Here is a 12,936-nt window from a genome sequence, read left to right on the forward strand (position 1 = left end):
AGTAGACTTCTATTAGACTGCTCCAGATTCCTGAGAGTTCACACAGAAAACTTTACAAACAGCCAAAGAAAAACTATTGAAAAGCTTCAAGATCACAAAGAGCTCTTTCACAGCACATATGAGCCATTAAGAAGTGCACATTTGTGTTTCCCACAGTCCATCATCCAATAATATCAAAGGACAAACTGTGAGGTAAAAAGCCTTCAGCTCTTTTTGAAGGAAGCAAAAAGACTTTGGTCCTGAGAGATGGTTCAAAACACAACTCAGACCTACCAAAGTATTATTTGTGCCAAACACATGAAGCCTTCAACTTTGTATGTGTCCAGTCAGTGTGGCAATAGAAGTCACTGTGAGGATTTTCAATGTGCTGTCAAAGATCATCCAAACAATCAGGTGAGGATGAAGAGAATTAGTGTGGATGGACAGAAAATCCATATCCAGTGTGATTTAGGAGCAGCTCATATATAATGAGTGAAATGAAAGAAGAGCACAGACAGGAAGAACATGAGTGAGCAGACATTTTGGAGCTGCTGATCCACACAGGGCTGGATGGAAGGAGTGGGAGTCCATGATGGCTCAAAGTCTCTGATCTAACTGTTCCTGAGCCTCTCCCCCTGCCTCCTCTTTGGATCTTCTCCTCCTCTTCTTCCTTATCTGCCTCCTCCACCACTGCTCTCTCCTCCCTCATCTCCTCCTCAGCTGAACTGAAGTCAGGGCTGTAACATGAGGAAACGTGCAGAAATGACTGAGTCAGCATGTTGTTGAAGTGAGTTGAGTGATGGTGAGCAGATTAGATGTGCGAGCCTCCCTGTAGAGAAAAGCAGATCTTCTCCAGAGTTTCCCACCTCATGTTTTCCTGTGTCACAGCTGATTGTCACATCCTGGCTGTCACTAAATGAGTGGTCCAAAGGTGGAAGGAGGAGCACAGTTAGATTGTTCACCTCCTAACCTGTGAAATCAACCAGCTGAATGAAAAACACTGTGATCCTATGAGCTGCTATCAGGGCTGCTCCATTCTCAGGATTCTCATCTGGATGACTGAAGCAGATTATTGATGAAGTCAGCAAACAGCTTTCAAAATGGCTCTTTTTCCAGGGGAACTCCCTGAAATGTAAATCTCATTGGAATGAAGAAGAAGTCCAAAGGCGTGGTTAGGCCCAGACTTGTGGCTGTTTTCAATGTAAAGCCCATGTTGCAGGCAGCTGCTGCTCCTTACTGGCCCACAGCCTCCACTGATGGATATGTCAGCTCACTTGTACTGTAGCCACGGGGAGAGCGATGGTGAAGCTGACAACCAGAGGTGTAGCGCTATTTGTTGAAGTAGCCCAGCTGTGCCATGGAAGCACAAGTTTCCAGAGACGATTGGACTGTGAGCAGAAATGATCCATGTTGGACTGAATTGAAGAACAGATCATAAAGTCCTCTGTGTGCCCAGCCCGTCTGTCTGAGCATCTTCATCAGTGTGCAGCTGATCTACAGCTAATGTGCTGATTGATGAGCAGCCTGTTCATGGTGATGATGAGAAACAGATTGGATTCAAAGCACAAATGAGTGAAAAAGGAGCAGCAGCCATGATAGAGCGAGTCCTCTGCTGACAGAAATAGTGGAGTGAAGGATTTGTGCAGCGTTTCTCTGTGAAAACAGCTGATTCAGATCAATGAGAGGAGGATGAAGGAGAAGCAGCATGTTTCTGATAGAAGCATCACTGCTGTGCTACAAACTGCTGGGACTGTGTGTGTGTGACGGCTCAGCTGGAGGCAGGATTGGTCCAGAGGAGAGCTGCTTTATTCCAGACTAACTCTTCTAGAAAGCTGACATCTGTGTGGAACAGCTGACCTGCACCATGTGGAAAAGAACAGCAACATGATTCAGCGTCAGATCCCGACACATCCACCGATTCATCCCGTTACAGGAACTGTGCCACACGTGGCCTCTGTTTGTTCTGCATTGATGCTGCAGGGATTTCTTCAAGTCACTATAATATAGTGTCAGATGGACACATGAAGCTAACACGGCACATCTTTGTGAGTCTGCAGCATGTTGACACACATGTCAGTGTTGTACAGATCTGAGAGCAGCACAAACAAACTCCATCAAAGTGATTTGTGCTGTTGCAGAGCTGTGTGACTGCATTTGTCTTCATTATGGACACATTTCTACAAATGGGACTAAACATGTGACCCTCTGCACATCCATGGCTCAACAGTGTACCCATTGGCTGGATGCAGCTTGTATTGTGGCTCCTCCCCCTTAGCTTCAGGTCAGTTTAGCTGTGTTTCCTCCAAATCCCAGAATTCCTGAGGAGCAGGAATATGTGGGGCTGGGCTCTAAACACTCAGGGTGAGGACTGAGTGAAGAGCTACAGGACAAAGTTTCAGCGCTGCGCTCACAGCTTTGAGACGTCCAATCAGCAACTGGTCCTGATAACATCTCCCCTCTCATTCCACATACATGAAGACTGCTAGAAGCAGCTATCAGCCACATCAGGCTCACATCATGCTTGCTATTAAACATGCTGCAGTCTGCAGTAAACTCCCTGCCACAAAGCTTTGAGTCTCCTCCAAATGCACCTGTAACAAGGTCACCTGCAGAAATAACTGTGTCCACGGGCAGAGTCACCAACACTCTGCACCAGAGCTAAACCTGCTTTGGAGCTAAAAAGCTGCTGTCAGGGTTTCCTGCAGAGCTTCAAATGTGGAGACTGAAAGCTGTGGACAGTTTCTGTGGCTGGATTATTTCATATGTGTTTGTTTCACTTTCAAAGGAAAGTGTTGAAATAAATCAGGTGTGTGACGCACACTTTACTGCAGATTGTTCTCAATGTAACACAAAAAGCAATCAAAATGTGATTGATCCTGATGTGCTTGTTGCTTCTAGCAGTGTTGATGTATTTGCACAGAGAGGGGGAGATGTTATCAGAGTGTGTAAGTGATCAGATCTGATGCTGAATCATGTTCATGTACAGTCAGCTGATCCTCACAGTTCAGTTTGTAATCATGCAGCTCTCCTCTGATAAATCCTGAGCTCCACCTGAGTCTCAGTCCTCAGGACCTCACACAGTCCCAGCAGCTTCTATCAGCAGAGTTCTCCCTGATATCACAAACATATTGATCCTCCTTCAGCCTCCTCTCATTCATCTGTTTCCACAGAGAAACTCATCAGTGAAACCTGAGCTTACTGTGGATTATTCTGGTGGCTCCATCACTCTCTGCCTCACACGCCCTCATCTGCTGCTTTCCTCTGATTGGCTGCTCTGACAGAGTCATGATTGGCTGCATGTTTGTATAGAAAGCAGCACGTTGCTGGTAGATCAGCCATCAGCTCATGTTTGTGACTGCAGCATGGCACCAGTTTGCTCCTCGTGTTTCAGTCCCAGACTGACCTGCAGCTCTTTAGTAAATTCAGACAGCAGCTTTGTAACTGTTAGTAAATCTGACCATGAATATCATTATGACACCTCTGACCACTCATTCTGTCTTTATTGGCTTTCATACATGAAACACGCTTAAAGTCACCATTGAATCTAAACTGGATGAAAGCAGCTGTGAGTCACTGCAGCAGCTCTGTGCCAACAACCAACCAACACCTGGGTGGAGTCCCAGCTGAAGCTGAGAGACACTCAGAGACAGAAGCAGCTGTATGGAAGCGTTCTACAGGACGGCTGACACAAAGCTGATGTTACTGATGTCTCCTAGATAGATCTCATGGACCAAAGGCTCTCTGTGTCATCTCGGCTCCAGCTGAACTAAACTGAGAGGGAATTTGGGCTTTCAGGGAGGGGTGAAAGCAGAGCGCTGTAAAGGAAAGGGCTGTGATTGGTTCAGAACACGTCAATGAGAAGAAAGGAAAGCTTCAGAGCAACATGAATGAAACAAAGTGTTTTGATGACGACTGAAAGCCAAAACTGTCCCTGAAATCAGAATCCAGTTCATCTCCAGCCCCGTCAGCAGTTCCAGCTGCAGTGCTGTTACAATAATAGTCATCACTTCTAGTTTCACAGCAGCAAACTGGGAACATTCAGCGTCTCAAAGATTGACCTGTTAGCACCTGCACCTGCTGATCTTGTCTTCATTTCTCCACTATTTGGAGAAGCTTCAGCAGGATCCACAGTCAGAGTCAAAGTGGAGTTCTAGCATGGACGTGACGCTTCAAGAAGCTTCAGACAGACAGTGTTCTCCAAAAGTTCTGCTCTAAAAGGAAACTTTGAGCTGTGATTGTTGTTGTCAGAAGGATGGAGGCTGGATCTTTGATGAGTGCTTGCACACTGTCTTTAAGTATTCTGGGACACAGCCAGAGGACAGACGAGTGTTCATTATTGGAAGCAGCCGAGGGGCAGGGACATCCCAAACTTCACTCAGGAACTTTGGAGGAATCATGTCTACACAGCTTGATGAGCGTTTCAGTTGTGCCACAGTCCTTCAAAGCTCCTCCACAGAGACTGGCACAAAAGAAGATCAGATATGGTGGCTGGGGTCGGGGACATCAAGAAAAGAATCAGGAGCTGCTGTTTTGGATTTCCTCTCATTCATTTGATCCTTCAGAAAGTTTAGAAAGTGAAGACGTTCCTCACTCGATGCCGTAATCTGATGAAAACTTGCAGGATTTCAAAGACGCTCCACTGAGCTCCAAAGAGCTCCAAAGAGCTCTGGGCTGTGCTTATTAGAATGAATTAAAGGAGAGAAATAGCCGGCCCTCGCCTCCTTCACCTGTTCATTGAAAGCAGTCGTTCATGCTTTCATTTCTTGATGACGCAGCTGAAGATTCACCTTCTTCCGTCTCCTTTCTGCCCTCCGGCATTGTCTTTTCAGACTGTGAATGTCTTTGTGGATCCAGGGCAGCGAGCGAGCACCACGTTTAGTCCTGATCTTAAAGGTGCAGTTGAATCTAAAGTGGATGTACAAAGGAGGTTCAGATCATTCAGAGTGTTTGTGTGTGTGAGGGAGGAGGAACACCAGTGGTGGTAGAAACACTGATGAACATGTTTCTCCTGCTTCCTCATGAAAAGAGCGTCAGCGTACTGACACAGCTGCTTTTGCCTGATCACTTGGAAAAATGATCTCAAACAGAATCCATCAATGATCAGAGAGAAACACATCAGCTCAAAGCCTGGAGTTCATACTGAAGCCCACAGTTATATGTAGGCCAACAACACGCTGTTTGAAACCAATGAATTTACTGTACTGAGGAACTCAAATGAGTCAGTAAGATCATCAACATGGATCTTAAAATCAGCAGCTCAGATCATGTGATCACACATAAGAACCATGGAGCAGGAAACATCTGAGAGTTCAGCTCCAACTCTGATGGAGTCTTAGGAGGGCGGAGATACCTGCACAGATAGGAGCTGTTTCACACTTTAACAAGCAGCACCTCCAAACTACACCCTTCATCCACCTTAATAGGGGAGCATTTGAAGCCAAAGCTCCACCCACCCAGCCACTTCCTCTGGGCTGACTGAAACAATCATATGTGGGGTCAGAGTTCACAGACTAGACAGTCCTCTCCAGATTTCATCATGTTTCTGTTCAAAACATCAAATCAAGCTGATGGGAAGTTGTAGAATCCTTCAGAATAAAAGCCTGACTATTCAGAGCTCCAACATTAAGAAGAGCAAAGTGAACCAAGGTGGGTGGAGGCAGCAGAGAAACTGTAGGGTGGAGCTGAATGCTTCATCAATGGGATGATGCAGCAGATTTCCTCCACCTTGCACAAACTGTCCTGTTAGTTATTATGACTGGAACATCCAAAATGTCTCCAGAGGCTCCGAGTCCACCTGAACATGTATTAGTGTTTAGAGTGGAACTGAGGTGATAGGGACTAGGACCTGGGGGACGTCAGTCAGTGACGGAGCGGTCAGCAGGTGTGGGCAGGTGTGGACAGGTACTTGATGGAGTGTTTCCTGCTGGACTCCATGTGATATGTTAGCAGAGAGGATCTGGCTCCTGATTGGTTGAAGTGGAGCCCATCTGCTGCAGAAAGATGCCTCCTGTCCCAGAAAACATTGAAGTTGTCTCTAAAGCCCAGGCTGTGGGAGTCACACACAGAGGAGAGCCAGGTGTGGAGGCCGAGCAGCCGCCCAAACGCCCCACGGCCACAGGTGGGAGTGGGGCCGCAGATACAAACACTACGGTGGGCTTGTTTCACAGCCTCACAAAGACACACAAAGTCCAGTTTGAGGAAGTGGGAGCGCTGTTTGGAGTCCGGTTGGTGCCCATGTGGATAAGGATGGTGTCGGCCTCCGGACGGGATCGTATTCTGCCAGGAAACTTGTCTAAAACGTCCCAGAGCGTCGGGCCGGGAAAAGACAGAGCGTACGCCTCCTTTAATTGTGAAATTCCTCACCATGGTAACTGAACACATCAGCTGGTCTGCAGCAGGTCATGTTCAGAGTTTGAGGCTCAAAGTGTCCCATTTTCACTGATTGTTTCCCGACGACATGCTTCACGTGTGATATGGATCCTCTGCTGAAGGAATCTGCTTTCTATCCACAACCTGTTGATCCGTGTCTGACTAACAGCAGCGCAGGAAGCCCTGCAGTTACAGAGAAACTGTCTGAGTCGCATTGTTGCTGCAGTTTACCTGCAACTGCTGTGAAGAAAAAGTCTCACTGTGTTTGTGTTTGGTCCTAATCTGCTGCCTGTCTGTTTGACATGCTGGATTTCCAGCTGATCGATGACAGATTAGAAACTGATCAGTCTATTGATCACACAATATTCCATCAATAGAACTGATTTGACTTTGATTTGTGTAACAAAGTGATTTCTGATCCTTCATGATCAGAATCAGAATCAGAATCGTGTTTATTGGCCAAGTATATGTGCAGACACATACAGGGAATTTGGTTCCGGTAGATGGTGGCTCTCAAGCACAGCAATGTAAATCTCTCTCTCTCACACACACACACACACACACACACACACACACACACACACACACACACACACACAAGTGTCTATATATACACATTACACATACATACACAAAGCTATGTAAACCAACTATAAATAACTAATCTAAACTTATATACATAAAATACAGAAATGAATGAGGTGGAATAAATACTACAAAATGTGCATAAGGTGCAGCTGCAGTCTGGCAGTGGGAGCAGTGTGACAGGTCAACTGTTTAGAAGGGAGATGGCGAGGGGAAAGAAACTGTTCCTGTGTCGGGTGGTCCTGGTCTGCAGGCTTCTGTACCGTCTGCCAGAGGGCAGCAGATCAAAAAGTCTGTGTGCAGGGTGTGAGGGGTCTGTGATGATTTTCCCTGCCCGTTTCCTGGTTCTTGAAAGGTACAGATCCTGGATGGAGGGCAGGGGGGCGCTGATGATCCTTTCTGCTGCCCGTACAGTCCGCTGCAGTCTGCTCCTGTCCTGTTTAGTGGCTGCTCCATACCAGACTGTGATGGAGGAGCACAGGACAGACTCAATGACCGCAGTGTAGAACTGGATCAGCAGCTCCTGTGGAAGACTGTACTTCCCCAGTTGTCTCAGGAAGTACATCCTCTGCTGGGTCGTTTTGAGGATGGAGTTGATGTTGGTCTCCCACTTCAGGTCCTGGGAGATGGTTGTACCCAGGAACTTGAAGGTCTTCACAGTTGACACAGGGCTGTCTGATATGGTGAGGGGGAGCAGAGTTGAGGGATGTCTCCTGAAGTCCACTGTCATCTCTACAGTCTTAAGAGTGTTCAGCTCCAGATTGTGCTGACTGCACCAGAGTACCAGCCGCTCAACTTCCTGCCGGTATGCAGACTCATCACCATCCTGAATGAGGCCAATGACAGTGGTGTCATCTGCAAACTTTAGGAGTTTGACAGCCGAGTTCTTGGAGGTGCAGTCGTTAGTGTAGAGGGAGAACAGTAGTGGTGAGAGGACACATCCTTGAGGGGCACCAATACTGAGGGACCGGGTTTCAGAGGTGATCTCCCCCAGCCTCACTTGTTGCTTTCTGTCTGTCAGGAAGCTGGTGATCCACTGACAGGTAGCTGGTGACACGCTGAGCTGGGAGAGTTTGGAGGAAAGAAGTTCAGGCACAATGGTGTTAAAAGCCGAACTAAAATCCACAAACAGGACCCTGGCATAAGTTCCCGGGCGGTCAAGGTGCTGCAGGATGTAATGCAGCCCCATGTTCACTGCATCATCCACCGACCTGTTTGCCCGGTAGGCAAACTGCAGAGGGTCCAGCTGGTGGCCTGTAATGTCTTTCAGATGGGCTAACACCGGTCGTTCGAAGGATTTCATGACCACAGACGTCAAGGCGACAGGTCTGTAGTCATTCAGTCCTGTGATGGTGGGTTTCTTGGGGACAGGGATGATGGTGGAGCGTTTGAAGCAGGAGGGAACTTCACACAGCTCCAGGGATCTGTTGAAGATGCGAGTAAAGATGGGAGCCAGCTGTTCAGCACAGGTTTTGAGGCAGGAGGGTGAGACGCCATCTGGTCCGGGGGCTTTCCTGGGCTTCTGTTTCTGGAATAGTCGGCTCACATCCTCAGTGTGTATTCTTAGTTTCAGGGAGGAGGAAAGGGGGGTGGGAGGTGTGGTGGAGGTCGTTGAGTCTGGATTGGGGAGGGTGGGGGTGGTCGTTGAGTCTGGATTGGAGAGGGTGGGGGTGGTCGTTGAGTCTTGATTGGGGAGGGGCAGGGTGAAGGGGGGAGAGGTGGAAGGTGTGTTGGGGGTCAGTGTCTGAAGCAATGTCCCTGGGGAGGGTGGGGCGTGGGAGTCTGTCCGTCTCAAACCTGCAGTAGAAAGTGTTTAACTCGTTGGCCAGGTCTTTGTTTGCTTCAATAGTGGGTGGGGGGCGTCTGTAGCTGGTGATTTCCTGCAGGCCCCTCCACACTGACGCAGGGTCGTTGGCTGAGAGCCGTTCTTCCAGCTTCTGGGAGTAGATCCTTTTAGCTGCTTTGATCTCCTTGGTCAGTGTGTTCCTGGCTTGCTTGTACAGGGCCCTTTCACCACCTCTGTAGGCGTCCTCCTTGGCCTTACGAAGATGTTGGAGTTTAGGAGTGAACCATGGTGTATTGTTGTTGTATGTGCAAAAGGTCTTTGTTGGCACACACACGTCTTCACAGAAACTGATGTATGATGTCACAGTGTCCGTGAGCTCATCTAGGTTCTCAGATGCAGCATCAAAAACAGTCCAATCAGTGCAGTCAAAACAGTCCTGCAGTTCCTGCTTTGCTGCGTTAGTCCACTTCTTCACAGTTTTGACTACAGGCTTGGCACGTTTGAGTTTTTGCCTATAAACTGGAATAAGATGGACCATGCAGTGATCAGAATGTCCCAAAGCTGCCCGGGGCACAGAGCGATAGGCATCTTTTAGAGTGGTGTAGCAGTGATCCAGTATGATGTTGTCCCTGGTGGGGCAGTCTATGTGCTGTCTGTATTTAGGGAGTATGATGTGACAGTGTCAGAGCTGAATGCACTTGTAGAGTATCATGTTTTTATGGCTCACATTTAAAGTGTTCCAGCTCTAATGTACAGCTGTCATATTAGAAATAGAAGCAGCTCTGATTTTAGTGCTCAAAGAAATCTATGAAGTGATGAATTCACACATGAACAGTTTTCTGCAGCGTTCCTCTCGGCCTTATTTGCAGCTCCACTCTTGTTTTTGCTCTAATAATTATTTCTCTCCATGAGCTGTTTCTCTGCCTGAAGGAGGCGCCACTCCATCGCTTCATTTAGTGCAGAACAAGAGTCACATGATGCTGCTCTGAACACCAATCACACTTTGTACAGCTCATGTTGTGTTTGTTGTCCTCTCAGTGTGTCAGGTGGAGGTGGAGGAGGGGGCGGAGTCTGTCCAGCTGCCCTTCAAAACCACACAAAACCTGCCTGAAGATGCTGAAGTGAAGTGGTGGGAGGTGGGTTCATACAACAAGCTTCACCTGTATAAGAACGGCTCTGACCAGCCTGAAGAACAGCACCAGGTTTACAGAGACCGAACGAAGATGAATGAAGACCTGCTGAAAACTGGAGACCTCAGTCTGACCCTGAAACAGCCCACAGAGAGAGACAGTGGGAGATACAGATGTGGAGTCTGGAGTCGTGGAGACATCTTCATCTTCTTCACCAGGAGATACAAAACAGTGCAGCTCAAAGTCAGAGGTTTGTATGTCTGCATGGGTGCGTGTGTGTGCGTGCGTGTGTGTGTGTGTGTGTGTGTGTGTGTGTGTGTGTGTGTGTGTGTGTGTGTGTGTGTGTGTGTGTGTGTGTGTGTGTCTCTGACTGTCTTGTGTCTCCTCTGCAGGGAGAGTTCAGGTCCAGGATCAAACAGGGGACATCAGGAACAGAAGCAGCTCCATTGATCCGACTCCTCTGATGGCTGATCAATCAGTTTGATCTGTGTGTTCTTTGATTATTGATCAGTGATGTCAGAGTGGAGTCAGTGTGATGTTGTTGTTGTGTGTTTGAGACTTTTAGTGTCCATGAAGGTCTCTGCTGCCGTAGATCCTCTGAACTGTGACAGAGGTCTCACTCTGGAGGAAACTCTCAGCACTTTCCAGCAGCTCCTCCATCATGGAGGACGTCCCCTCACTGTAACAGGTGGAGGAGAGAGGAGAGGAAGCACAGGTGGATCCTCTGAGGAAGAGGAGCGTCCTACAAACCACATGATCACATGACCAGAGGGGCGTGGCCTTCAGTGGTAGTAATAAAGGAACAGTCCACATGTTCCACTTTGAAGGCTCATGTAGTTGCGAATTTCTGTTCCAAGCTTTGAAAAAATAATTCTTCCACTTCTTAATGTGAGCTGTTCAGATTTATGTCTGACTCGTACATACAAACAAAAGATGTCACGGTCAAAAAGTATTTGCTGCTACAGCGCACATTTCCATTGCCATCCTGGCTCACTCTAACCTGCTACCACACATGCGCTGTAATGTTTTCTTACCCGACACAAATTAAACGCGCAGCATTTATTCTCTAACAACATATTATACAAAATCAAACATGTAACATAATAACTGAAACAGTATCAAAAATATTTCTCTATAGATTGGCTCTAACAGCTCATCTTGTTTCTCTGGCTTTTCTTGTGTGTCTGTGTGTCTTTGTATGTTGGATAGAGTCATGTGACCTGCCCAGGGACTACACATGGAAATGAGCAGTTTAGCTCATTATCCTGATGTCCATGAACATGAACACTGTCCCTGTCAAACAAATCCAGATACAAAGATCAGATCTACTGAGCATCATCAGCGTGTCAGCTGCTAACTGCATCTTCAAATGAATAAATGTGTCTGATCAGCGGTGATAAGAAGAGAGACGCTGAGCGAGGGACATGAAAAAGACCTTCATTTATTTGAATATCAGAGTTTTTAATGAATTACTGCATAAACACTTGAATTACTGTCTGAGCTGCCGCAGTTTCCTGCTGCGTCCACTGGGTGTCAGTAAAGCTGCAGGTTCCTCACCTGGTGTCCCTCAAAGTTAATTCAGGGTGCAGTTTTGGCTCCAACATTTTGAGGACTACACGGTCCATGCTCATTGTTCACTTTATTAGGAACCTATTCCTGCTGTAAAGCTGAAGATTATGTAAAAATATGACGAATGAAAATAAAAAACCTTCTGATCAACTAATGTAGAACAAATCAGTGTATAAGAGACACTCATATCATGCTGATATTCAACCAATACCAACACTGCTGTCAGTACTATTGATCCATGGATCGATACAGCCTGGACCTGAACAAGCTTTATAGAGGAGCTGGTGATCACAGTGAGTGAAGCTGCAGCTACAATGGCAGTGGACAAATAACAGTTATAAATTTTCACAACACATGAAAGGCAATAACTGTTTGAAAAATGTATTTTTTCCTCCTTCCTCTGATTATTGTTTCATGGATGTTATCAGCTTGCTGTTCTGATGAGTTCACAGCAAACATGAAGCAAAGGTCCTCCTCGTCAGTCGTGCCACTAATGGAATATTCTCTCCGAACAGCCAACAGGACAAGGAGAACTCCGACCGACAGCTGGAATCAAGTTCCACAAACATCTTTTCACTTCTTACAACTTTGGGGTCCTTAGGGACTAGAAAAGCGCTATACAAATACAGGCCATTTACATCTCTGTCCTCTATTTCTGTTTCTGTGATTCAGCTTCTAATATAATATAATATAATATAATATAATATAATTAGGAGTGGGAATTTAAGGCGGTAATTATGATTAAGTCATTTGAAAAATATAACACGTAAAAGAAAACGCATTTAATGACACTTTGCATTCCAAGCAAAAGGGAACTTTTGACAATGCTAGATGTCCTGGTATACCGATTATGCTGATGCACACATAGGGGCTGCAATAATCTCAGATGAAGTATTGTGAGTCCGATGGGTTTGTTATTTTTTGCACTAAAATGTTCAATGATCACACTGTTTTAGCCTAATGTACAAAATAATGTTGGCTAAGGTTACTCACTTAAAGGTGAAGTTGGTCAAACAACCTTTTATGTTTCTGTGTTATTTTGTAAGAAGAAAAGCTCCAATTTATGTTCAAATTTAATCATTATTATTTAAAGGCAGTATCATTTTTAAAATGTACTTAAAGCACTTAAAATAGCACTTTAAATTCAAATTCAAATTCAAATTTTTATTTGTCACGTACACAGTCATACACAGTACGATATGTAGTGAAATGCTTGGACAACTGCTCGTGACCTAAAGAAAACAAAAAAGGAAAAGGCTATGAATAAGATAGGAAATAAATATGAAAAATTAAAAAGTGTAAATTTAACTAGGAAGGAATAAAATATAAATTAAGGTTAAAAATGAAATAACTGTACAACACACTGGGAAAGAATAAGATAAAATATATAAATTAAATTGAAAATAAAATAACTGTACAACAAAATACACAGTACACAATATAGAACTATATAAGAATGTATGAACAAAATACACAAGAAGTATAAATAAATATGTACACAATAACAGCAGCGTGATT

General features: G+C 45.7%; 1 protein-coding gene across 1 annotated transcript in view; it reads left to right on the top strand.

Moving 5' to 3' along the window:
- Positions 1 to 12,936, top strand: part of LOC146634883 (uncharacterized) — a 65,367-nt gene that overhangs the window by 24,326 nt on the left and 28,105 nt on the right. Inside the window, exons 7-8 of the mRNA XM_085378897.1 lie at positions 9,758 to 10,092; positions 11,392 to 11,409. Of these exons, the coding sequence (XP_085235023.1) occupies positions 9,758 to 10,092; positions 11,392 to 11,409 (353 nt within the window). The remainder of the gene's footprint in view (positions 1 to 9,757; positions 10,093 to 11,391; positions 11,410 to 12,936) is intronic.

This window comes from Diplotaxodon limnothrissa, linkage group LG3 (assembly GCF_057381915.1).
Source record: "Diplotaxodon limnothrissa isolate DT_005_m linkage group LG3, D_limnothrissa_male_GT1.1, whole genome shotgun sequence".
Classification (NCBI taxonomy): Eukaryota; Metazoa; Chordata; class Actinopteri; order Cichliformes; family Cichlidae; genus Diplotaxodon; species Diplotaxodon limnothrissa.